General features: G+C 44.4%; 1 protein-coding gene across 1 annotated transcript in view; it reads right to left on the minus strand.

Annotated features, from left to right (window-relative positions):
* Positions 1-464: 464 nt before the first annotated feature.
* The window catches only part of LOC127057613 (transmembrane protein 104-like), an 87179-nt gene continuing 61793 nt past the window's right edge, over positions 465-25850 (minus strand). Inside the window, exon 10 of the mRNA XM_050966517.1 lies at positions 465-1375. Within this exon, the coding sequence (XP_050822474.1) occupies positions 621-1375 (755 nt within the window). The 3' untranslated portion in view covers positions 465-620. The remainder of the gene's footprint in view (positions 1376-25850) is intronic.

The raw sequence follows: 25850 nt of genomic DNA on the forward strand, positions 1-25850 counted from the left end.
AGGTAGATACTGGGGATGAGCACTGAATGTGCCCTCACTTTATCCAGGTGACAACTAGACACCTGGTAAGGCCGTCATGCAAAGTAAACATTTTAACATTAATAGGGAATACTGTACATGACTGTAAAGACATACCAAAAAGATTTCTGAACTTGGATATTTAGTCTCCCAACAGCATTCATCCTACAGACACATTTTTCTTTAGTTCCTGCGGAAAGCTATTGTATATCAAACAGCTGCTATGTTTCACTCTAGAAGTGTGCTGCATTTCAGTAAAGCGGAGGTAACTATCTCATTTCACCTTCCACCTTAACTAGTTCAGTACAACACATTTTATGTTATTACTAATATTTTTAAATTATAAGAGCAACAACTAATGCAACACATCATTCTCTTGCAAACTGTCCTCATGCTGAAAATAACTAGGTTAGAATGTACAATTAACATGGAATCTATTTATATTCTATACAGTACCTGCCTGAGTAAGAATCAATAATAAATCATCACTATTATGAGGGGCTATGTTTCTAACTTGAACACTTCGTATGAATTTTTAAGGTACTGCTGATCACTTGGCTCACTGAAAATGCATTTCCATTACTTAACACTGATATTTTTTATTAACTTTGATGTGTTATATACAATATTGTCACCGTGGTGATAGTAAATACAGCAAAGATGATGGCTAGAATTATCCAAAACTTGTGCTGAAATGGAGAGGCATGCTTGATACGAACACTTGGGCCAAACTTCTCCTGGGTATCTGTGCGGCTATAGTGAACCAACAGAGGTGGGATGATAAACTGGATGGTGGTTGCAGCATAGGAGCCAGTTATTCCTACAATCGCCTCTATGTTTTCAGTAACGACTGCAATCACAGTTGGTGGGATGATGGCCAAAAGCGGAAAGAGGAGTCTTTCAACAGCCCAAATGCGAGAACATTGGAAGGAGCTGAACATAGCCCATATGTTGTCTCTTAAAGCCACTGCATTCAGGGGAAAGATGGCACTCACCTTAAAAGTGGTATAGAGTCCCAAGAAGTAAATGAAGAACACTCCAGGAACAATCAAGCAATCAAAAAAATTTAACAGAACAATCTCCTGAATCTTGTCATTTTCAAAGGTGAACATGATTGTTAATGAAAGCAGTGCATAAAAAGCACCCACAACTATGAAGACAATAGCAATTCCCAGACCAAGGTTGGCCTTGTTTAGTATGGGAGGAATGATATGAGGAAGGGTGGCATGGGATACAGCCGCTAGTGAACAAGCTCCAAAGATGTTTGGAAGAGCACTGAAGTTAGCCAGAGCAGGATTTCCTTTGCCTCGGCCAATAGCTAGGAGGTGGAGGGCCGTGATGAACATAATGCAAAAAACTGTAAAAGAGAATAAGAGAGTTAGGATTGAAAGTGTTGGTGGTAAACTCTAATTGCTAGATTACTGATGAAGACACTCATGCAACTTCTTTATTCCTTTTTTAAATCCAGGTACTAACCATCCAATTTCCCCCTTTAACACCTCCCTTTTCTGATTGTTATTTACTGTAGTAACCAGCAGCTAAGACAAGCCCAAAATAAAACCATGGATGCAAACAGCTCTGAATTTGGACTTTGTAGCTGAGGGCTAATCTCTAGCAAAACAATAAATAGTACTAGAAGGGGATGACTAATAGGCTCCAATCCAGCTGATATAAGTCAGGATAGCTCCACTGATTTCAGTGGAGCAACACTGATTTACACCAGCTGATGATCTGACTCTGACTCCAAATGTACATGCACCACTTATCCATGGACCTGGGCAAGCAAAAGAGAAGGTGAAGAATAGAGCTCAGACATAAATTAGTTAATAGGCCTGGTCTGACTTTATGGGTTAGAGCAGGGGAGGGCAAACTTTTTGGCCCGAGGGCCACATCTGGGTATAGAAATTGTATAGTGGGCCCTGAATGCTCACAAAACTGGGGGGGTGGGGTGCAGGAGAGGGTGAGGGACCTGGGGTGGGGCCAGAAATGAGGAGTCCAGGGTGTGGGAGAGGTTCCAGACTGGGGCAGGGGGTTGGGGTGTGGGTGGGGTGAGGGCTCCAGCTGGGGGTGTGGGCTCTGGGGTGGGGCTGTGGATGAGGGGTTAGGGGTGCAGGAGGGTGCTCCAGGCTGGGACCGAGGGGTTCAGAGGGTGGGAGGAGGATCAGGGCTAGGGCAGGGGGTTGGGGTGCAGAAGGAGGTCGGGGTGCAGGTTCCAGACAGCGCTTACCTCAAGCAGCTCCTGGAAGCAGCAGCATGTTCCCCCACCCCAGCTCCTACGTGGAGGTGCAGCCAGGCGGCTCTGCGCACTGCTGCATCTGCAGGCACCACCCCTACAGCTCCCATTGTCCATGCTTCCCAGCCAACGGGAGCTGTGGGGCGGCGCTTGGGGTGGGAGCAGCATGTAGAACCCCCTGGCTGCCTCTATGCATAGGAGTCGGAGGGGGGATATGCTGCTGCTTCTGGGAGCCATGGCACACGCAGAGCAGGGCAAGCCCTGGACCCCGCTCCCTGGTGGGAGCTTGAGGGCAGGATTAAAAAGTCTGAAGAGCTGGATGTGGCCCCTGGATCATAGTTTGCCCACCCCTGGGTTAGAGCATGAGTGACTAAATACTCTATATAAGCAAAGGAAGACCCAAGAAAATCATCTACACTTTGGTTCCAGGCACTTTATATGAGAGAATGCCTAAAGTCATGTGCCAGGCTGGAAATGAAGAACACAATACAAATGCCTTGGTGGATGAACAAATTGGTTTGGGTTTGTACACAGCTTTAGAGAAGTTTTCTGATCAGTTCAATACACAGCATTTGTGACCCCCCTCCAGTTTCATGTTCATTAACTCAAAGCAACACTCAGCCAAAACCAGCAAGTTTTGCCAGAACTGGTGAATTTCACTGTATCTTCTCAGGAAACTACTGGGTTTTGATCAGGGTTTATCAAACAGGGGTCGTTGCTTGTGTAGGGAAAGCCCCTGGCGGGCCAGGCTTGTGTGTTTACCAGCCCCATCCACAGGTCCGGCCAATCATGGCTCCCACTGGCCACGGATCGCTGCTCCGGGCCAATGGGAGCTGCTGGAAGTGGTGCAGTATGAGGGACTTACTGGCCGCCACTTCCAGCAGCTCCCATTGGCCCAGAGCAGCGATCTGTGGCCAGTGGGAGCCGCGATTGGCTGAACTGCGGACGGGGCAGGTAAACACACTGGTCCAGTCCTCCGGGGGCTTTCCCTACCCAAGCTGTGACCCCTGTGTCATAAACAGATAGCTAAGGGTTAATGTCTCTTTCACCTGAAGCACCTGACCAGAGGACCAATCAGGAAACCGGATTTTTTCAACTTTGGGTGGAGGGAATTGAGTGTCTGAGTCTTTTGTCTTTTGTGAGTCTGCCTGCTTTCTCTGAGCTTTGGAGAAGTACTTTCTACTTTCTAGTCTTCTGTTTCTAAGTGTAAGGACAAAGAAATCAGATAGTAAGTTCTATGGTTTCTTTTCCTTGGTATTTGCATGAATATAAGTGCTGGAGTGCTTTGATTTGTATTCTTTTTGAATAAGGCTGTTTATTCAATATTCTTTTAAGCAATCGACCCTGTATTGTATCATCTTAATACAGAGAGACCATTTATATTTTTCTTTCTTTTTATATAAAGCTTTCTTTTAAGACCGGTTGAAGTTTTTCTTTACTTCAGGGAAATTGAGTCTGTACTCACCAGGGAATTGGTGGGAGGAAGAAATCGGGGAGATCTGTGTGTTGGATTGCTAGCCTGATTTTGCATTCCCTCTGGGGGAATAGGAAAGTACTTTTTGTTTCCAGGATTGGGAACAGAGAGGGGGAGTCTCTCTGTGTAGTTTCACAGAGCTTGTGTCTGTGTATCTCTCCAGGAGCACCTGGAGGGGGGAAGGGAAAAAGGATTATTTCCCTTTGTTGTGAGACTCAAGGGATTTGGGTCTTGGGGTCCCCAGGGAAGGTTTTTCAGAGGGACCAGAGTGCCCCAAAACACTCTAATTTTTTGGGTGGTGGCAGCAGGTACCAGGTCCAAGCTGGTAACTAAGCTTGGAGGTTTTCATGCTAACCCCCATATTTTGGACGCTAAGGTCCAAATCTGGGACTAAGGTTATTACACCCTGTTTGAGAAACTCTGATTTTGATAGTTATTTTTAGGAGCCCAGTGAGACTCGTCAGTTTTGTAATGAGAAACCCTGACCAGGAAACTTACTGGTTTCATCCACACTTTTCAGCATATCCCCTACTTCGTGCTATCTGTCCAGAACCGGGAAATCTGTCCAGGAAAAGAAACCTGCCAGTTTTTCCAACAAGTGAGTGCCACCTGCCTTTGCATTGCAGGACCACAGACGGTGGAGACTGAACAGACCCATGAATCCATCTTCCCGCCCAGGCATGGTTTGTCACACAGATTCTCACACAGCTCTACTTGCAAAAAGAACAGGAGTACTTGTGGCACCTTAAAGACTAACAAATTTATTGTAGCATAAGCTTTTGTGGGGTACACTTCTGAGCTGTATCCCACGAAAGCTTATGCTACAATAAATTTGTTAGTCTCTAAGGTGCCACAAGTACTCCTATTCTTTTTGCAGATACAGACTAACATGGCTACTACTCTGAAACCTATCAGCTCTACTTGCAATACTCCCAGGCTGCAGACATACAAATAGCCTTTCAGCTCAAAACAGGTAGAAAAATCAGCTCTACTGGTGTAGAGGTCAGATCCTCAGCTGGTGTAAATCTGTGTACCTCCGCTGACTTCAGTGGAACTCTGTCCGTTTAAACAAGAGGAAGGCCTAACCCTCGATGTTAAATCTTAAAAGATGACCCAAAAGCACAGATGTCCAGTGTCATGGGCCCTTCTGAGACCCTCTTCCTGCCCTCCCAAGTGCTTGCCTCTGGCACCCAACCATGATACCTAGCAGACCAATGGGCTTGGTACCTGCCAGTTTCCCCTGGAAGGCTGTAATGGTCTGTAATGTTATGCACTAACACAGGAGCAACTTCTTCAACACAAACTATGAGCACAGCGCTCAGAGATGTGGATTTAAAATAACAAATAGATCTACAAGCGTGTTCTCTTACCCACACTTAGCATTCCCCTCAAACTCCAGAATAGAACCAACTTGGCCCTGGTGTCTCCTCAGTTACAGTCTGCTTGTTGCAATGCCTGGACTCCCAGTCAGTCTCTGACAGCCTGAAAATGCTGAGGACTTCCCCCGTCCTCTCTGCAAGGCAAATCCTTTAACAGATCCATGTCTTGTGGTCTCAGCATTTCAGGCTTGGCAAACAGCTCTTATGCCAGGGTTGGGCTGAGGAGTTGCCTCTTCATAGCTATAAACTAGGCTGTTGTGTTGATGGGGATGCTGCTTTATCTAGGTCATTCTACTACCTTTCCTGCCTGGTTTCTTTAACAACCCCTTTCGAGTTAACTCTGTGCGCTCAAGCAGGGTATTATGACACAGATACAGTGAAGGCAGATGATATTTATAAAAAAATAATGGAAATATTTCCCAGTTCTCCACTCTCAATGTCAGTTCTCAGCAATTGATAAAGACCTTGCCAGAGCCTATTAAATGAACAGGACAGATTCTCAAACACACCCTTGCACTACCATCTTCCTACAGGGGTTCTGCTGCATTGGCGGCATTAATGTATGTCTTGAGTTCTCCCTCTGGCAGAGGCTGGCCAGGAGAGGTGCTGGCCACACATACTCTCCCGAGTCAGCCTAGCCCACTCTCTGGGCTGCATTGGCTGGCTCCATGCTCCCTTCAAGTGCAGGGCTGTGGCTTCCAGTTTCCGTTCACTGCTTAATGTTCCCTCCAGAATAGCTCTGTCCCACAGAAGATCTGAGGTCCTCGGACATACAGACAGGCACTGGCATAACTCAGCTGAATGGAACATAGTAACTAGTGTTGAAAAAAACACTTGATTATTTGTAATGTATCAATGCCCAAAAACTCCAACCAGAATTGGGGCCCCATTGTGTTTGTCACCATACAAACACCTACTAAGAGACAGCACCTATCCCAAAAGAGCTCACAAGCGAAAGAACAAGCAATGCAGGGGATTTAGCCAGACTCTGCTCTTAATCTAAGCAGAAAATGGATGACTGAACTCCCTGTACTGCTTTGAAAATCTCAGCCAATTGCTTTTCTGGAGAATGATTCATAAAGAAGCAAGTTTGTAACAAAATAAAGAAGGGCTGCCTCCCAAGGTACAATATAAATGTGCCAGATAGGTTGTTAAGAAACTCTCTTTTCTCCAAACAGCTTTAATCCAAAATATCAAGGTGGATTTTCTGCTTGTTGTGAAGAATTCTGTGCTATCACACAAATACTGCTATACTGTATGTGTTACTGCCGCCTGATGTAACTCCTTGGCATTGAATAATGTCAGTGGTTGAGTCCTTGCTTTCTGCCATGTATGATTAATGGGCCACCTGGCAAACTCACTATACGTGTACAGTGCCAGGTCACGCTGAGCTAATTTTTGCCAGGTGACACAATAGAAAACATTACTAGTTGAAAATATCTACAGATTTCAGCTGCCAGCATAACATTCCAAACTCCATGCACAGCAGGGGTTGTTTCAGCATCTCTCTCTACTTCCTAGCCCTCAATATCACATACTGTGAACTCAGCTTCCAACTCTCTTCTTTCCAGTGATGCTAGCAATGGCGGGCCAAGAAGTTCTGGTCTGCACCTGAACTTTGCCTGGGGCTATTTTGGGAAGGAGCTGGAGAAGCAGTGCAGAGGGGCGGTTATGAGGCCTTGTTTCACGCCCACCTCTAGCCATGTGTCTGTCTGAGTTAATGCATGAGATACGCTTATCTGAACTGACATGAAAACCTCGGGAGTAAAGACACCATCTGTGCTCATGCTGGCACTAAGAGGGTATAAGAACCCTTGCTCCCCTGCATGGGCTGCAGGTATTGCACAGCTTTCCTGGAGATGCTACTCCTAATTCCAAACTGGTGGGCAGAATCTTGACTCCACACCTCCCACAATGCACCAGCCAATGCAGCTGAACTAGCACAGAGGAGGAAGGTAGTCTGTACACATTAAAGTGCTGGCACAGAGTATTTCTTCCCTAGAACAAGGGGGAGGAACCAGGCTCAGTCACAATTCAATCCCCAGGGGCAGCATAGCTCCATGCTGTCCCTTACTCAGGGTTTATGGTAACTCCACAGTCAAACCCTAAATTAGATACTACCACACAATCTAATCTAATCCACCACAGCACTCACCATCGTCTATTTGCTCTGGTACATCCACTGAAACACTTTGGGAAATAGCAAAATATCTTGTGGGTACTGACGTGTTTTTTAAAAAAAAAATCAAGATCTTCACTTACGGTATCATTTGTAACCATGTTTGGAGAGTTTTTAACTGAGAACCTCAAACTTGGTTTTTTTCTTTCTCAATCCATTCAGGCCCAGAACGGAAGCAGAGTAATTATAGATAGTGAGAGAGAGATGGAAGTACAGACGGAAGGCTGATAAACAAAAAGGACCTTCTAGCTACTTGAACTAGACTTTTCTTCTGGGTAGCTGGAAGCTTCATGGAAAATGATAACTAGGAACTGGCTCCAATGAAGCCTTGGTGATTTATACTTACATATAAAAGCAGTAGAGCTCATTAGGATTTTCTTTTTCTGTGAAAATTTGACAGAAGTTATTTTTGTCCTGGTTTTTGTCAAAATTTAAAACTTTGAAATTTGGGGGAATTGTCAAAAAGCTAAAAAGAATCAGTTTTCAGCAATGGAAAATGTTCAGTTTTCATCAAAATGTTCAGTTCAGAAACAAAAAAAATCAATTTTCATTTGCCAAACAATGAAGAACATTTAGCGTTTGAATTAAAAACAAATGTTTGAGGAAAAACCATTTTCTTGTGCAAACATTTTGGTTACTTAAAAAAAATTCTGTCAAAAAAAAGAAACCCCACTGTGATGGAAAATGTTTAACCAGCTGTAGCAAACAATAGCAATTGTTCTACCCATGTGTCTCTGTGTCTTTGTTGCACCAATCAATTGTCAGAAACTAAACTTCTTGCCTTCCAGACTCTGTTAACCAAGACTCCCAAGCTAAAAATTCATTCTTAAATGGCTTCATTTCTCTGGGTTTATATGTGAAAGGTTTAGTCCCAGCAAATATTTATACTAATACTTTTGTCTCCCAGGCTACTTTTTCCACCCTTATCTGCACTGACAACCAATCAGCAAAATGATCTATCCTATTGTGTTTGAGACCTTCTTTTTCCAGGTACTGGCATTCCTCCTAGAGCAGCATCTGCTCTGTTTCTGTACATCTTACAGTCATTTATATAAGTACATTAACAGAAAGCTGGTGTTCCCTTACGGATCCTTGCAGTACCTCAACTGACTCCTATCCACCTTGAAAGGGATTTAAGGCTGTCCTTTGTTTCCTGTTCTGTAGCAGTTCAAGCTGCCAATATTTTACTTATTCCATGACCCATAACCCCAAAGAGTCTCTCTTCAGACAGGGGTGAACTGAAGCCGGTTCGCACTGGTTCATGTGAACCGGTTAAATTTTGAAGAGGTTTTGGAACTGCTTGTTAACCCACTTCCCTGCGAGGGGCCCCTGCCGCACCCCCTGCCCTGTCTCCAGCCAATCCCTGCTGCACCCCGCTGCCTGAAGCCAGCCAGCCCTGCACTCCTCTGCCTCCAGCCAACCCCTGCCACACCCCCCTGCAGCTCTGCCCAAAGCCAGCCAGCCCCATACATCCCTGCCCTGCCTGCAGCCAGCCCCTACCTCCAGTCAGCCCCTGCCCTGCCTCCAGCCAGCCCCACACTCCCCCATCTCCAGCCAACCCTGCACCCCGTTGCCTCCAGCCAACCCTGCACCTTCCTGTCTCCAGCCAGCTCTGCATCCCCTGCCCTGTCTGCAGCCAGCCCCGCACCCCCGCATCTCCAGTCAACCCCTCACCCTCCTGTCTCCAGCCAGCTCCACACCCACTGCTCTGCCTGCAGCCAGCCCCGCACCCCCTGCCTCCAGCTAGCCCTGTCCCACCAGGCCCGGCTCTATGTTTTTTGCTGCCCCAAGCAAAAATAATTTTTTCTGCCTCCCGTCCCAGCCCTGGGCTCCCCCCTGCACCCTCCCCTGCTGCCCCAGCCCTGGGCTTTCCCCACCCCCCCGCACCTCCTGCCACCCCAGCGCTGGGCTTCCCCCTTTCCCCCCCACCAGTGCCCTCCCCCCACGCTGCTGCTGCCCCAGCCCTGGGCTCTCCTCCCGCACACACCCCCTGCCGCCCCAGCGCTGGACTTCCCCCTTTCCCCTCCACCAGTGCCCTCCCCCAACCCCACTGCCGCCCCAGCCCTGGGCTCTCCCCCCCCACACCCCGTGCCGCGCCAGCGCTGGGCTTCCCCCTTTCCCCTCCACCAGTGCCCTTCCCCACCCCGCTGCCGCCCCAGCCCTGGGCTCTCCCCCCCACACACCTGCACCCTCCTTCCGCTGCAGCCCTGGGTCACTGGTAACTCGCTCCCAGGGCGGGTCATTCAGCAGGAATTTTGGATGTGCACAAAACACAGTCAGGATTGGTTCCCATATGGTTACAGAGCTGCAGTAAAGTGGAACAATTTTCAGCTTGTGTGATTGGAGGATATCTGGATGCATATTATAAGACTATCCTCCATAAATGAGGAAAAGTTGAGGTGCCTTAATTATTCTTTTGTTCCACTCTTTGTTTCTATGGGGAACTTGCCAATGCAATATCACTGTCTTCCTTTTAAATAAACAAACAAAAAAAAGGCAATGGCTGTTGAAAATAGCAATTCCAGTCCTAATAACCACTGGGAAGCATTTCTTTCTCTTTCTTCTACTTTTTCTATAGCAAGTTACAGTGGATCAGTATATTTGATTTGGGAGAAATGAAGTAACAGCTGCCCAAACTGAGCTTGAGCACTCCTGAATTTTGAGGTGTTCAAATCTGGAAGGCAGGTGCTCGGTGCGTGTAGGGGGGCGGGGAGCTGTGGGCGCCACGGAGGAGCACAGCAGCATGTATGCAGCAGCGTGTCTGGAGCTGCGAGGAGCCAGACACGCTGGTCTGAGTGGTATGGTAAGGGGGCTGGGGGGTTGGAGAAGGGGTAGGACGTTCCGGGGGGGGCAGTCAAGGGACAGGGAGCAGGGGGGGGTTGGATGGGGTAGAGGTTCAGGGGGCAATCAGAGATCAGGCAGCAGTTGGATAGGCATGGGAGTCCCAGGGGTTTGTCAGGGGACAGGTAGGGGGTGGGGTCCTGGAGGGAAGTTGGGGGGGTCTCAGGAGGGGGCAGTTGGGGACAAGGAGAAGGGACGCTTAGATAGGGGGTCGGGTCCTGGGGGCAGTTGGGGCAGAGGTCCCAGGAGGGGGCAATCAGGGGACAAGGACCAGCAGTGCTTACATAGGGGGTGAGGTCCTGGGGGGCAGTTAGGGGCAGGGGTCCCGGGAGGGGGTGATCAGGGGACAAGGATCAGCAGTGCTTACATAGGGGATGAGGTCCTGGGGGGCAGTTAGGGGCAGGGGTCCCAGGAGGGGGTGATCAGGGGACAGGGAGCAGGGGGAGGGGGTTGGATGGGTTGAGATTTCTGTGGGGGACAGTCTGAGGGAGTGGATGGTGGCAGGGTGGGGCTACCCTCCCCCTAGAGTGTCCTGTTTTTTGAATGTTAAAATATGGTCTCCCTACCACTCTCCACTCACAGCACATGCTGAGGCATGAGGTCCCGCTCCTTCCTTTCCAGTTGGTAGTGGCCAAGGGAATGCTGGGAAATGTAGTTCTTTCCCTGCTCCAGGGCTGGCTCTATAGGCAGGGAGCTAACCAAGGAACTACAGCTGCCAGAGCCCCCTGTTGGTTCTCAGCTCCCATGCCGCCCCTGGAAATGGGCTGCCCAAAGCAGGTGCTTGCTTTGCTGGAGCTGCCCCTGTGCCCCACGCCCCTGTCTGCAGCCGGCCCCACATCCACTGGTGCCCTGCAGTTTCCAGGGCAGTAACCCTGCACACCTGCTTCAATGAGGGGGGCAGGGAGCAGCTGGGACCCACACATGTGCACGCCAAACCCCCAGGGAGTGGCGGGACCCACACGTGAAACAGAGCTCATTTCTAGTTCAGGCCCATCTTTATAAAAAGGAACTTTAGATAGGGTTAACATACAGCCATATTTTCCCGGACATGTCAGGCTTTTGGGTTCTTAAATCGCCGTTCAGGAGGAATTTTTAAAAAAATTTTTAAAAAATTTTAAAAATTCCTCTGGGAAAATACAACCGTATGGTAACCTTCTTGGTACAAAAAAATACAAACTGTGGCACATCCCTTAAATCAGAACTTTTTACAGGGAACCGGTTGTTAAGATTTTGGCAACTCATCACTGCCTTAAGACGTAAATTTATTACATGCATTCTGATTGATTAAGTGTTAGATACTTTCTGCAGCCCCTTTGCAACCCCTTTGTGCTCAAATATTATGACAAATTAAAAAGATGTAACCCTTACTTGCCTTGAATTAGATGGGTTATATCACTAAGCAAACTCTAAAGTGCTTTTTGATGCCCAAGTTGATGACTTCATTTTTTAAAAAATCTTTTATGATTGCCCTACTGCTAACATCAGTCTAATCTGACATTTGGTGAGCAATGGTTTTATTATCCAATTTCAAGTCAACAAAGTTCTCACCTAAACTGTGAGAAGTCTACAAAAACCATGTGCTGAAACTATTGCTATATAATTTTTCCCCTACATCACTCGTTTATAATATCTTAGCTCATGTGTGGCCTACAGCCTTTTATTCCACTCAGTGGTCATTAACCTTTATGCCAATATTTTCATGCACCAAAATCTAAGTTGCTCGAGTGAAATATGCATCTACACATACAAAACACTGTTTTTCATGTGCACTGATTCACTTTAGGCCTGATGTCAATGGGAGTCTGTCCATATGGCTCAAACACCTCCTGCACCAAAGGTGAAGTCTACCCTAATCCCTGGTCCAAAGCCAGAGTAAAGGGTTTTGTGAGAGTGACTATACAGGAGTTGAAGCAGTTGAATCCCACATTCCCAGCAATTAAAAATTCCAGTTCTTAGTCTTTAATAAAAATAGAGATAAGAACTCCCACATACCCTGGCCACTAGATCAGCATAATTTAATAGGTCATAACATTTTCCAGCCCTTTTTCAATTCAGCTATGGTGTTTGGCTCAGTGATAGTCTGTGTAATTTCCATTTCCACATCTCATTATACTTTCTCAGATGCCACACAAACAGAAAATAGTACTGCCTGCTTATTACCATGCCTGCAAAAATTATTGCTCCAAACAACTGCACCGTCTGTTGGAAATACCTGATTATTTCTTACATTTTTAGTCTGTACATTGCAAGGCACAATGTAACTTCAGACAATCCAAATGTACGAAGCTGGTTTGTGTACTGAGTTTTCCACCTAGTGGACTAGATTCCCATCTCATTTATGCCAGCAAAGCTCCCCAATAACTTCATTGACATCAGGATTATTACAAATTTATGCCAACATAATTAAGACCAGAATCTGGCCCATGATATATGAACCAGCTGGTCAAACCCAATTCCCATCTACCAAAGGGCTCTTTGAAAATAGTTATTTACTTATTTTTATAGACAGAGAATGCCCATTGTCAGTCTGTCCTCTGATGCATTCTGCCTGCTGAAACTCTTTGTTTTCATTTTGAAGAAAACAAACCTGCAGAGTTAAGTAAGGAGGCAGTGAAAAAACTCAAATTCAAGCCAGCGAGACTTGAAACTGTGTAATTTACCAGCCACTGATTGCATAGTCCTGTAAACTCACTGGTTAATTTCAGTAGAAACAACACAAGGTATGAAATATTCTTCATTTTGTTTCTTAAAGCCTGATCTGAAGCCCATTGAAATCAATAGAAATACTTCAATAGGGTTTGGATCAGTGTCATGCTGTGGAAGGGGAGATGAGGAAATGTATTTGTTTCAGCATATACACCTCAGAAATTAAGTTAATTTGTCAACAGACAGAAGTTTGGCATAACTGACACTGTAGGAGCCTATTGTCCTCTTGGTGCATTAAGGATTTACATGCTTAATTCCTCATTAACTGATGGAAATTATGAATGTAAGTAATCTCATGCATAAAAAAATAACAGACTTCTATTACCCTTCTTATGCCAACTGGTTATAGCTTCCTTCCTTTACTGTGGAATTACTGTGCTACATGTCTGCAGTGCACACTTAAATGGTGAGAAAACCAGCTGTGCACCCTTCAGCTTCTACCTCAAACATTTCCTCTATTGTTAGAGGGAAAAATATGTTCTTCATAATTGGCCACTTGATAGAGAAAAATGCAATAAAAGAGTTAACAAAAGAGGTGTAACCATCAATAGATGGGTCAATATATTTTAATTCCTATGCTCTAACACTAAAAAGTGTCCTTAGCCCTTTGCGTATTGAACTTTGTGGGTGTCTCTTATCTCACTCTGTTTGAGTCCCTGCCGATCTAAGAAAGTCATCAGGTCTTTGGATAAAGAGAAGCAATTTTTCAAGGTAGATTTCCTGCATAATTTAATGCCAGCAGCAGCATTATGGGGCAGAACCACATGGCAGGCTATCTGGGAGTCAAAGTCGGCTTAAGGAACATGAATCTCCACTGCAGTACCATGAGTCTTGAATAACCAATTATATATTCATGGCATTTCCCTGCAATAAGCTTTTCCTGTAGCTCTCAAAGGAATAGTTAGATTGATGGTAGGGATTTAAAAAACCACCAAACCCTCTAACATGACTTTTTTATTATTTACAGTGGTTGGGGGAGAAGTGGGGGCAAGTGTTGTGAAGTCCATGTGAATCTAGGAAATCTGTAATCAAGGAGGACATATACCTAGGATAATTGCAACTACTAAAACGATAAGAATTAACACGGGCTGTATCTAAGTTTGTAAAGGGCAAAAGACCCTGAACTATTTAAGCGTTTTCTCAGTAAGGTATTTTTTTCTTAGAAGTCTGTGAATAGAAACATAGGGATCGATCCTAGAGTAAGGGTCGATCCTAGGGTAGGGATAGGATACAGAGGGACCTAGACAAATTAGAGGATTGGGCCAAAAGAAATTTGATGAGATTCAACAAGGACAAGTGCAGAGTCCTGCACTTAGGACAGAAGAATCCCATGCACTGCTACAGACTAGGGACTGAGTGGCTAGGCAGCAGTTCTGCAGAAAAGGACCTAGGGGTTACAGTGGACTAGAAGCTGGATATGTGTCAACAGTGTGCCCTTGTTGCCAAGAAGGCTAACCGCATTTTGGGCTGTATGAATAGGACCATTGCCAGCAGATGGAGGGCTGTGATCATTCCCCTCTACTCAGCATTGGTGAAGCCTCATCTGGAGTACTGTGTCCAGTTTTGGGCCCCGCACTACAAGAAGGATGTGAAAAAATTGGAAAGAGTCCAGCAAAGGGCAACAAAAATTATTAGGGGGCTGGAGCACATGATTTATGAGGAGAGGCTGAGCGGACTGGGATTATTTAGTTTGGAGAAGAGAAGAATGAGGGGAGATTTGATAGTTGCTTTCAACTACCCGAAAGGGGGTTCCAAAGAGGATGGATCTAGACTGTTCTCAGTGGTACCAGATGTCAGAACAAGGAGTAATTGTCTCAAGTTGCAGTGAGGGAAGTTTAGGTTGGATATTAGGAAAAACTTTTTCACTAGGAAGGTGGTGAAGCACTGGAATGGGTTACCTAGGGAGGTGGTAAAATCTTCTTCCTTAGAGCTTTTTAAGGTTAGGCTTGACAAACTCTGGCTGGGATGATTTAATTGAGGATTAGTTCTGCTTTGAGCAGGGGGTTGGACTAGATGATCTCCTGAGGTCCCTTACAACCCTGATATTCTATAATTCTGTGATTCTATATAGAGTTAACTATGGGCTGTTTAAATGCTGCAAGAGTGCTATCACATGAATATAAAGTATACCTCTTTACTTACTAATGATTTATGAAGTGTTTCTTCTCTTAGCCAAATGGCATTCATCATCAGCTACCATATCACAGAAAATCAGCTACTCCACAGAGAGCAGATTGATATAGGCACCTCCTATTTGAAATTAGACTCAGGCCTTAGGTGATGTGAAGGGAACTGTCTTTCATTCACTCCAGGAAGCTTATGACCTCAGCTTGCTATCCACATTCAAATTTTGAGCAACAAGGTACCATCAGGTATAAAAAGGACCTCAGTTTGCTAAACAGCGAAAAGGCACCAGTAAAGATAGATGAGAGAACTACAGCAATATTAACATTCCAAACTGCTGCAGAACAACATTTTCAAAGGGATGTGCACACAGGACCGGAGAAGTGTTGTGAAGACCATGACACTACCAGAGTAGTGGTAGGGAACATGCATGCTCATTACTAGTATTGACTTAGCAAACCTGGCAAGCATGCCCAGCTGCAGATGGACATCAGCATGTGGTTAATTTGTACATGACTCATAAAGTGCCTTCCTAGAACCTTATTATCAAAATTATGTACAGTAAAGCCCTTTCAGAGACAGTCAGCACCTACTACATAGGACAAACACTCACGAGCTGAAGCTCTGAAATCACAGCTTTGGCTTTAGGCCCCAGTGTAATATGGGCCGTCAGTTTGAGAGAGCATTATTTAGAATGAAGCTGATTTTAAAATTATTGCCAGGAGACAGGACTAAATGGCTGAGGGGGCTGGTAATGGGATACATAGCCTTCTGCCTCTAGCTCAATCAGCTGAAGTTCAAGGCAGTAGTAAGGGATACATAGCCTTCTGTCTGTAGCTCAATCAGCTGAAGTTCAAGGCAGTAGTAAGTGAAAGCTATTATTTTTGTTCATTGGCACGTGTCAGTCACTCCAATTCCGACAGGCATCTGTCATTGGTTTCAGGGGGCAATTCAGACCAGTGAGGGGTTGTGTCACCACTTGCCCTGAAACCCTGCTTTGCTGTTGTAGCTTCCAGCCTGGGACACTCACAACCAGCCTACAAGCATGTAGGTCACATCCTGAAGTGTCTGTGTGCTAGACAGTCCTGGTTCAGCAGCTCTGACCCGAGCAGCCTGTTTACAGTCCAGAACCCCACTCTGGCTTTCACCAGCCTTACAGTCAGCAAACTGACCCCAGCACACTCTCAGCCCAGAGTTTTCCCAAAACCATGTGCTCTGTAAAGTCCAGCCCTCTCCTGGACAGTTCAAAGAAACAATAAATTTCGTTTTCTCTTGTAAAGACACAAAAGTACATCACAGCTTATTAATGTAACTGGGGTAAATACACCCTTCCATTTAAACACAGCACTGAGTTGGCTTATCGTAAAAATAAAACAAATTTATTAACAAAAGAACATAGGTTAAATGATACCAACTAAAAGGAATAAAGTTAGAAAGAGTTACAAGCAAATAAAAGTGAGCACACATGTAAAACTCTAAACTTAAATCTAGCAAGGTACAGGCTTTGTTCAAGATGTCTTTCCTCATCTATATTCAGCTCCCAGAGACTTCAAACCCTCCCCACCCCTTGGTTGAAGGACCCATCTTTCTCAGCTTGCAAAAGCTCTGTTTCCTTGTGTCTGTCTAGTGATGGATGCCAAAAATGACTTCTGTCTTTACTCATATCTTCCAAAGTTCAATGACTCTGTTTCAAGAGGCAGGACGACCTCATGCTGTTTCCCATGCCCTGGTGATTTCTATTAAATGGGGCTTCCATTGGTTATGGTCACACCTTGCTTAATCACTTCTCTACGGTCCGAGCAGGAATGTCTTTCTCCTTATTTTGCCACAGGCTTTAAAACTTAATATCATTAAGTATCCATATTTCTTCAGATAGTGTTAATACATTTCACAATGATATTAATCACCAGTGTGTCATTAGCTTCCAGAAATACCTCGTTCTGTACACTCTTATAAAACAGTAATATTGCATATAATCAGTCAATTCAATTGCTTATTATTTCAGGTTCAACCCTTCCTGTCTTTATAGATGAGTGAACCTTTGAAATGGATTCTTCTGAGAGTTATGCCTCAAAGTAAAGTTTACTCAAGCTGTGAGAAAGGCGACAAGGAGTCTGGTGGTGAAGGACGCTCCATGCCGCTGCCCTTCCCACACACTTGTTCGCTTAATAGCTTTGTTTACCTAATGTGTAAAAATGAATCTTCATGGTCTTTGCCTTAAGATCGGCAGAAAATCAAATACACATTCCTTTGTCTAAGGCAGACCTGTTTACCAACTCCCTCTGACATGTCTGGTTTAAATGCATTTCAGTCATAATTCTAGCATATATCCATACCCACCGTGTACACACATTGTGCAAGAACATTAACGATCAGTGCGTTATTAGTTTTCAAACTAATAGGCATATTAGACCTAGTTTGCACAAAGATTATTACAATAGCATGTAGAGTTTGAATACAGGTCTCCTTAGTGTCACAGTGTCCACACCAGAATTGTCACCGTTGCTGAGAGACTCAATAGAGAATCCAAGGATTGAAGGAGCAGAGAAACTAAACTATCCTTTCATCCCTAGAAGTAACCTCTAGAAAACAGATTGAGGCATGTTGGTGATATAATACAGGGAAGCTTATACTGCTGTACTTAGGAAATGGATAAATAGGTTTTAAGGCCCAAAGGTGCCATTATATTATCTAAACTGACCCCCTGTACAGCACAGACCACACACAGAATGTCATCCAGTGACTCCTGTACTGCACCCAATCACTTGTGGTGTTTGACCAAAGCATACCCTTTAGAAAGACTAGGAAGACTTCAAGAGAAAGAAAATCCATTATTTTACTTGGTAGTTTGTTCCAATGATTAATTACCTACCCTGTTAAAAATTGTACCTTATTTCTCATTTGAATTTGTCTGCCTTTAACTTCCAGACATTGGCTCTAGTTATGCCTTTCTCCGCTAGACTAAATGTAATACCCAATACATAGAGGATTTCAAGCACAAAGACTCTACACCCAGCATATGGCCACTAATTGACATTTATTTATTAATTCCCAAACAAATTGGCTCATTATCCTACTATTCTAGAATGATGACAATAATTTTACTTTGAAACAAAGATGAACAAAATACAATTTGGGTAGAGACAAATAATGGATTTTCTGAGCTTTCTGGGAAATTCTGGGCCATCTGATCCTCTATCTAGCATATTAAAAAGCATAGCAACATATTAAAGAAACTCCCTTGAAAACTGGAACACAAGCCAAAAGTCCTAACTTGCACAGTGCCACATGGAATTGCAATGTATGCATCGTTTCATACAGACAATTCTCAGACCACAGGCAGGATTGAAGCTTGAGGCCCATTTGATAATGTGGTGGGGAAAAACGTAACTTACTACAGAAGAGGCGTGATTGGCTATTGCTACTTAAGATGGCACTAATTTATGACTGGCAGACATCTGCAGTTCATATTATCAGTGGATTTCTTACCATACTGAGACCATCTGTTTAGGTGGGGTGGGGGGTTTCTCTCAGTCTGAGAGAGGCTTGAATAATTTTGCCCCCTAATTACAGGCATATTGGAATTTTAATGCTGCCATATATGAATAGAGCAGTGGCAAGCATCTTCCCAGTCAAGGTCTCCATAGTCTTGGGCACTTTTCAGTGTGTGTTTTCAGCCATGCCTAAGGCCAGTTACGAGTGTCATTTCTTTCTCAGAACTGGACAGCATGATAACTTACATAGTTCACTGTTGTAGCTGCTTTCTGGAGCTATTAGATCTTTCTGCACATTTTCTACTACAAAGAACAACTTATGGCCCTGCCTATTTCCCAGTTCTGCTGAAATTCAGCCATTTGACAGCAACAGACCAGAGCTAGGGTTTTGGAAATAAAATTTTAACAAATGCATCTTAAGCAATTCTGAATCGCAGCCCCTAGTCCTGTTTGGAGAAACTCAGCAGATCTCCTATTCTGAAAGAGGGAGCAATAGGTCTCCCAAATGTAGTTTAACTCCTCTGGTTTTCTGATTAGATGTCACATCTATGCCCCCAAAAGCCATGCTTGTTCCAGCTTCTTTTAGCACAGCATTTCTGACAAACTAGTCACTTTTTCTTTTCTTTTTTGCTTGTATAATTTGAAGACAAAGATTCTTCTGAATAATGGATGTTCAGAGATTTCACTCCAGATGAAAAAATATGATGTTTTCATACTAAAAATAGATAAAAATCACGAGTTCAAGAATAATAGAAAACTTGCCACAGTAAATCCAAGTGGGAAGCTGCACAACTCTGAAAATAGCACTGGAGAATAAGGATTAATTAACTAGCAATGGTAATCTACCTGACCTTGGTCTGCTGGCTCAAAATATCTGTCTTACACTAATGCATGCTGCTCAAAAATTCTCCCCATAAAAAAGTCTATTTTCGGTATGACTGGCTGGACCCAGAGATAAGTACAGAATCTGAAAACATACAAGCAAACTCATTGCTTGGTCTTTTTTCAGTGTTATTCCACTCTAATGTCGGGTGTCATCTTATAGTAACTTAGGCAACAAGAGGTGTTTGCACTTGAACCTCAGGATTCACAGTGAACAGCGGGTGATGTCAGAGAATTCTTGTCTGAGAAACATCAGCCTGGCTCACATGCTTCCCTTAGAACAGAGGCTGCAAACCAGAGGTCCATGAATCACTCTCGGTCTGGAAAAGCACTTGTGGGTGATCCCCAACATAGTGGCTGTTCACATGGTCCTGACTCTTCCTCCTGGTTTCCAATGACTAATGAACATTGAAAGGAGATAAAAATGCATAAATACTGTCCAAATATTATCTTTCCATGTAAGCAGTTGCTGTAGTGGCCACGGGGATGTCATGCAACTGAAAACAGTTAGGGAGAGGCCAGGCAAGAACCTCAGGGCTGGTCTACACTGGGGGGGGTGTCGATCTAAGATACACATCTTCAGCTACATGAATAGCGTAGCTGAAGTCCAAGTATCTTAGATCGATTTACCTCGGGTCCTCACGGCATGGGATCGATGTCCGTGGCTTCCCCGTCAACTCCGCTACTGCCGCTCGCTTTGGTGGAGTTCTGGAGTCAATGCGGAGTGCGTTCGGGGATCGATATATCGCATCTAGATGAGACGCGATATATCGATCCCCGATAAATCGATTGCTACTCGCCAATAGGGCGGGAAGTCTGGACATACCCTCAGATAGTCCATACGAGGGTTGGAGCTCAAGAATGCCTGCATTAGAACTATTCCCCAGCTCATTCACAGAAGAGCTGTGCTTAGATCAAAATACCTCACCACTATTCCAGGAGCTGAGAAAATATCACATCTGTTAGCTTACAAATATTATAGAGATAGTCGTAAGGCCTCTAACTAGCTTTTCCTTATTCTGAGCTTCTGGCTCCCAAATTACAGACCTCTTAGGTACAAGGAGATTGTGCTGCATCTTACAGAGGTAGAAGGGTTGTTATCTTGCATCTGTAGCTCAAGTGTTATGGACCCTTCTTTTCCTTTATATAGAGGAGCCTTTGGCAGGTCACGTTGCTATTAGTTATGGTTTGAATTATCATTTTAATCATGTATGTTTTTGAGCCTTTTAAATCAGTCCCTGTTGGCAGAGGGGCATTTTAATAACATGTCACTAATTTTCACTAAGAGCCCTCCCACCACACACAGCAGATCCTCTGCCAATTCATACCCCCAGCAAAACCAGCCATAATAAAGAATCACATTCTTGCCAAAGAAGGAAGCATGTTCTCAGTTTGTCTTTTTATTTTTAATTTTTTTTTTTTTTTTTTTTTTTTGTGTAGGCTGGAAAATGAATGGCTGGTAGTTGCAGAGTGAAAACTTCTATTCCTCTTGGGACGGAGGAGCAGGGAATTCATTATTTTCAACACAAAAACAGTGAAACTTTTGCTGTGCTGAAAATTCACAAATTGTGCTAAATTTGCAAAACTACCTTTGATGGAAAAATACCACTCATAGCACAAGACTGCAAAACTATTTCTGGAAACTTAAGAGGATGCTAGTTTTCACATGCAAATATTCGCAAAGCAAAAGTTCACACAGTTGTTTCCTCCAAACCTACTAATGAATTTGCAGATTTTTGTCAGTTAGCAAATGGAGTAAATATCTTTTGATGCAGGTTCCCCTACAGCAAACAGAATGCAAGGAAACCATATATCTATATATTTAAATTCCTCCAAACAGATGTCCAATATTTAATGGATCAGGTGTGCACTAACCGATGGTAACTGGAAGGATCACCAGACGCTTTGAATGCCATGAATAATTCAACACTCCCATATCTTCAGTTCACAGCTATTTCACATAGCAAGTGTGTGTAGGGCTAGAAACAAATCAAAATCAATCTGTCAGACTTGATTTCCTTTAAGGAAAGAGGTTTACCATTTGTAGAGCATTGTTTGTAGTCTGGAAAAGTTCTCTTCTTCAGGCAAGTGTGTATTTGTTGGGGCAAACTGAACAGATACTAGTCCAGGAAGAAGAAATAACATCATGTTTTCTGATTATTAATATGAAACTCCATTTACTAATCAGCATCACTTCTGTTTTATTTTCAAAACAGTATTAGAACTAATAAATGTTCTCCTGTTCACCTAATTCACACTATACAGTACTGTCATTTTAGAAATGGCATCCTTTTTAATTATGCAGTGTTGTTGTAGCCATGTTGGTCCCAGGATATTAGAAAGACAAGGCTGGTGAGGTAATATCTTTCATTGCACCAACTTCTGTTGGTGAGAGAGAGACAAGCTCTCTTTATAAGCTCGAAAGCTTTTTAACTGTTAAACCTATTTTCCCCCCTGGTGTTCCTAGCATTTCTAGCTGTAATATATTATTAGATTCACTCCAAAGAAATCACTAAGGCTTATTCTTTTACTATACCTAGGCACAGTCTCTCTCTCTCTACATGGCCCTACTTAATGACAGATAAATATTAGTGCAGTGCTTTGGGAGAGATTTTAAACACAGAAGAGCCAGAGAATTTGGTTGTTATAGTTGATTTGTACCACAATAGCGTCTGGAGGCCCCAGCCAAGATAGGGGCCCCATTGTGCTAAGTGCCATACAAACAAAGAGCTTACAATCTAAATAGACAAGGACACACAAAGGGTGGGAGAAATGGAATAGTATTATCCTCATTTTACAGATGGGGAACTGAGGCACAGAGAGATTAAGGCTATGATTCAGTAACGTTACCTTTTACTTCAATGGAACTTAAGCATGTGTTTAAGATCACACACAGGACATCTGTGCCACACTCAGGAATTGAACTAAGGTCTCTCAAATACCAATTCACTGTCTTAACTAAAAGCACAGCCTCTCTCTCGAGCTCTCTAGTTATTGTTATCAGGTTGTATTCCCATGGTAAATTTCTCTCTGGGCACTAATACTGTTAGACTAACTCTAATGTACAAATGGGCTAAAACAAACCAGATCGAGTTTCTCCTGTAGACTTATAAATGCACTGGGTTAAATATTCCCTGCGTGATTTTGAAGAAAATATTAATATTTTCATTCAATGGAATTTCAAATCCCGGTGAGACCTATGCAGTGTTTAGAACAGCCCCTTTTCTAAGCTTTCATTGTTATATAGATATATATTTGGAGTGAAAAACAAGTTCCAGTTTTAAATGTAATGATAAAGACAGCTGACACTGTGAATCAACTGTCTTTGTTTCTTGGAAGAGTTGCTCTGGGGGATCTCAGCTCACTGTAGCTGCAACCACTGTATCCAAGCCTCAATAATGCTGCTTTGGATCAGTCTCACTATCAGTGGGGAGAATAATTGACCAAGGAAGATAAAAATGTTTTCCTAACTCTTATTTGGCAAAACAAGTAAGGGTTTCAAGCTAACACAGTTTCAGTCATAGGCTGACATTAGCAAAGATTTACAGTTCCTTCCAAGTTTTACAGCTCCTGCCAAGTTCTACAAGATTTACAGTTCCTGAATTCTCAGGAAGAACTTCCTTACCTGGCTGCTTGTTATTTTTAAAGGTATAAGCTCATCCAGGGTTCTTTCCCATAGACAATCATTTTCATTTTCTTTATCTCATGTACTCCATCCTCTACGTTTTCAAATGGTGTTACTGGATGTACCTGCCTCACTCATATAGGATTCAAGGGAATTTGTGGACTAAATCCTGTGCATTTCTCTGAAGATGGTATATATGTTTTTATATACCCCCATTATGTCTGTTGCTGAGTTACCAGAGAGTAAACTACAGTTTAAATAAACAATATCTTACAGAAAGGATAGGGGGGCCAAGACATCACACTCCAGGATGAACTGATTGATGTGAACATGCAAGCTGACAAAAGAATAAAGTATGCATTTAGCTGTTGTATAGAAGCCCTTGATACAAACAGAGCATTTCCATTTTCACCTGTCAATTTCATTCTACCTATGACGACTCTGGGTTTCATACATCTGACCTGAAATCATTATGTGAGATCTGCCCTCCCCACATCCTACTGCCTTGTAGTCTGATGTGACAGCATAGCACCCGGGACATCACAAGAATGGAAAGAAAAGAGATTCATTAGGGTAAAATGCCAATGCAGTGCAGAGGGGAGAGCAGGATTGCGTGTCCTATTTCTCCTGCCCCACATTGAGAGATTAGCCCTTAGTAGCGCACATATTGGTACTGCTTTTGGTGGATACTGAAGTACTAAAAATGAAGCAACAACCTTACTTTATATCCATCACACACACACACTGTAGGATTCATGTTAGGGTAATGGGAAAACGTGGCTAGAGAACATTGTGCTCCAGTTGCAGTTTAGAGCAGCCCTGAAGCAGCTAAGACCTACACTGGGGCCAAACTGTCCCCTGGTATCTGACGAGACTGCTGTGACATCTGATTGATCTTTGCTCCCCTAACCCCTACCTCAGCCGCACTGAGCACAGACACAGCTAAGGATATAACTTTTTTAAAAGCTCCAAGCTCAATTCAACAGATTGGGCTTATTTTGAACATCCAGCAACAAAGTTCCAGCAGTCCTCCAAAGCTGTGTGCTTCTAGTGATGGATGGTACTGACTTGGGGTCTGTTTTGAAGGCCGAACTTCCCAGGAGCAATGTGAATGTTCAGGAGCTTAGATTAATGTACTGTAGCACATCTGTCATCCAAAGAAATGAGACTCGTACAAGTAGGAAAGAAAAGGCTTTTAACTTTAAACTACAAATAAGAAAAAGCAATCTAATTCTGCTTTGCTAGATGAAGGTTGTTGCTGAATGATAAACATGATGGGCTTGATTCTCCTCTCAAACTGGAGTAAATCAGGAGTTATGCCATTGACACCAACAGAGTCACACGGGTATAAAACAGATGCAGTAAGTGAGTGGGGAATCAGGCCCTAGCTATTCCTGACAATCCCGTACAATACATCTGAGGCTGGATCTAATACATGCCTGTCTCTGAGGTTGGAGAGACTGTTTTCTAGTGGACAGAGCAGGGGACTGCAAGTCAGGATTCCTGGGCTCAATTTCTAGCTCCAGAAGCAGCCCTTGCCAGAACAGAAAACCTTTTTGCACACATTCCCCAACAGACAACAAAATATAAAAGCCACAGGGCTGGCCAATCAGTGGAGGGCATAAATTCATCTGGGCAGGGACTGTCTAAACAGATAAGGTAGACAAGGGTAAGAGGGAAAGAGAGACGAGGAGACGTGACTAGCCTAAAGTTGTACAAGACATTGTCAAAGCCGGTAACAAAACCGAGATCTCCTGACTCCCAAACCAATATCCTTCATTATCCATGCTGCCTCTCAATGGACACTTCCCGCATTGAGTTCTCCTTCATTTCTGTGATTTTCTCTTGTTTTTTAACATGAATTTGCAAGCATTTGAGCACAGAAACATAACATCATTGCAGGAGACCGTCTATGCTAAAGCCCTAATCCCACAGTCAGAGCCCCAGAGCCATTCAAGACAATCTGCCACCCTTGGCAAAACTTCGGTGTGCCTTGCCCCTCCTACCAACTTAAGAGCTCACAGTAGACACCCCATACACCTCCCCTGCTGTAGCCCCCCAACCCCTGAACCTTATGCATCCTGGTTGGAGGCTCATTGGGCAGACTCTGGCCTGGGGTGCAGAGGACCCATGACCCCTGCGGAATGGGAACATTCTGACACCGGAGCAGGCTGAGCTGGGCCAGGCCCAGATGAAAGTCCCTCCACCTCTGCCCCAAGAGCCCGCAAGAGCCCAAGACCTGGTTCCTCAGCAGGCGACAGCCCCCAGCCAGGACTGTCCTCTCTCAAGGCCCTCTCCAAGTGGATCGGCACCAGCTGCATTCATTCCCTTCATCTGGCCCCCTGCAGCCTCTATACTCCCCAACCTGGCCTCTCACAACTCCCATCCAGCCCCACCCCCACCCCCACCTCCCGCACTTGGCCCCTAGGGCAGGAGGTGGCTGGGGAGGGTGAAGTAGTGCTTTCCCAGCAGCCTGGCTGGGGGCTGCTTCCTGCTCCTCCAAGTCCGAGCCAGCAACCTGCCCCATCCGCTTCACAGACCCTGCCACCACCTCCAGTGAAGAGAATCAGGGTGAGTTTCCAAAAATCTGCTGCCCTTAGAAGTCTGCCACACCAGACAGTTGCCTATAAGTAGAGCAGCCTGTGCTGAGAACATAAGGACGGCCATACTGGGTCAGACCAAGGGTCCATCTAGCCCAACATCCTGTCTACTGACAGTGGCCAATGCCAGGTGCCCCAGATAGAGTGAAACTTACAGGCAATGACCAAGTGATCTCTCTCCTGCCATCCATCTCCACCTGCTGACAAACAGAGGCTAGGGACACCATTCCTTACCCTTTGTGGCTATTAGCCGTGTGGTGGGGTGGCTGTCCCCCGCCCCCTTGTGAGAGGGGGC

This window comes from Gopherus flavomarginatus, chromosome 9 (genome assembly GCF_025201925.1).
Source record: "Gopherus flavomarginatus isolate rGopFla2 chromosome 9, rGopFla2.mat.asm, whole genome shotgun sequence".
In the NCBI taxonomy this organism is placed as follows: Eukaryota; Metazoa; Chordata; order Testudines; family Testudinidae; genus Gopherus; species Gopherus flavomarginatus.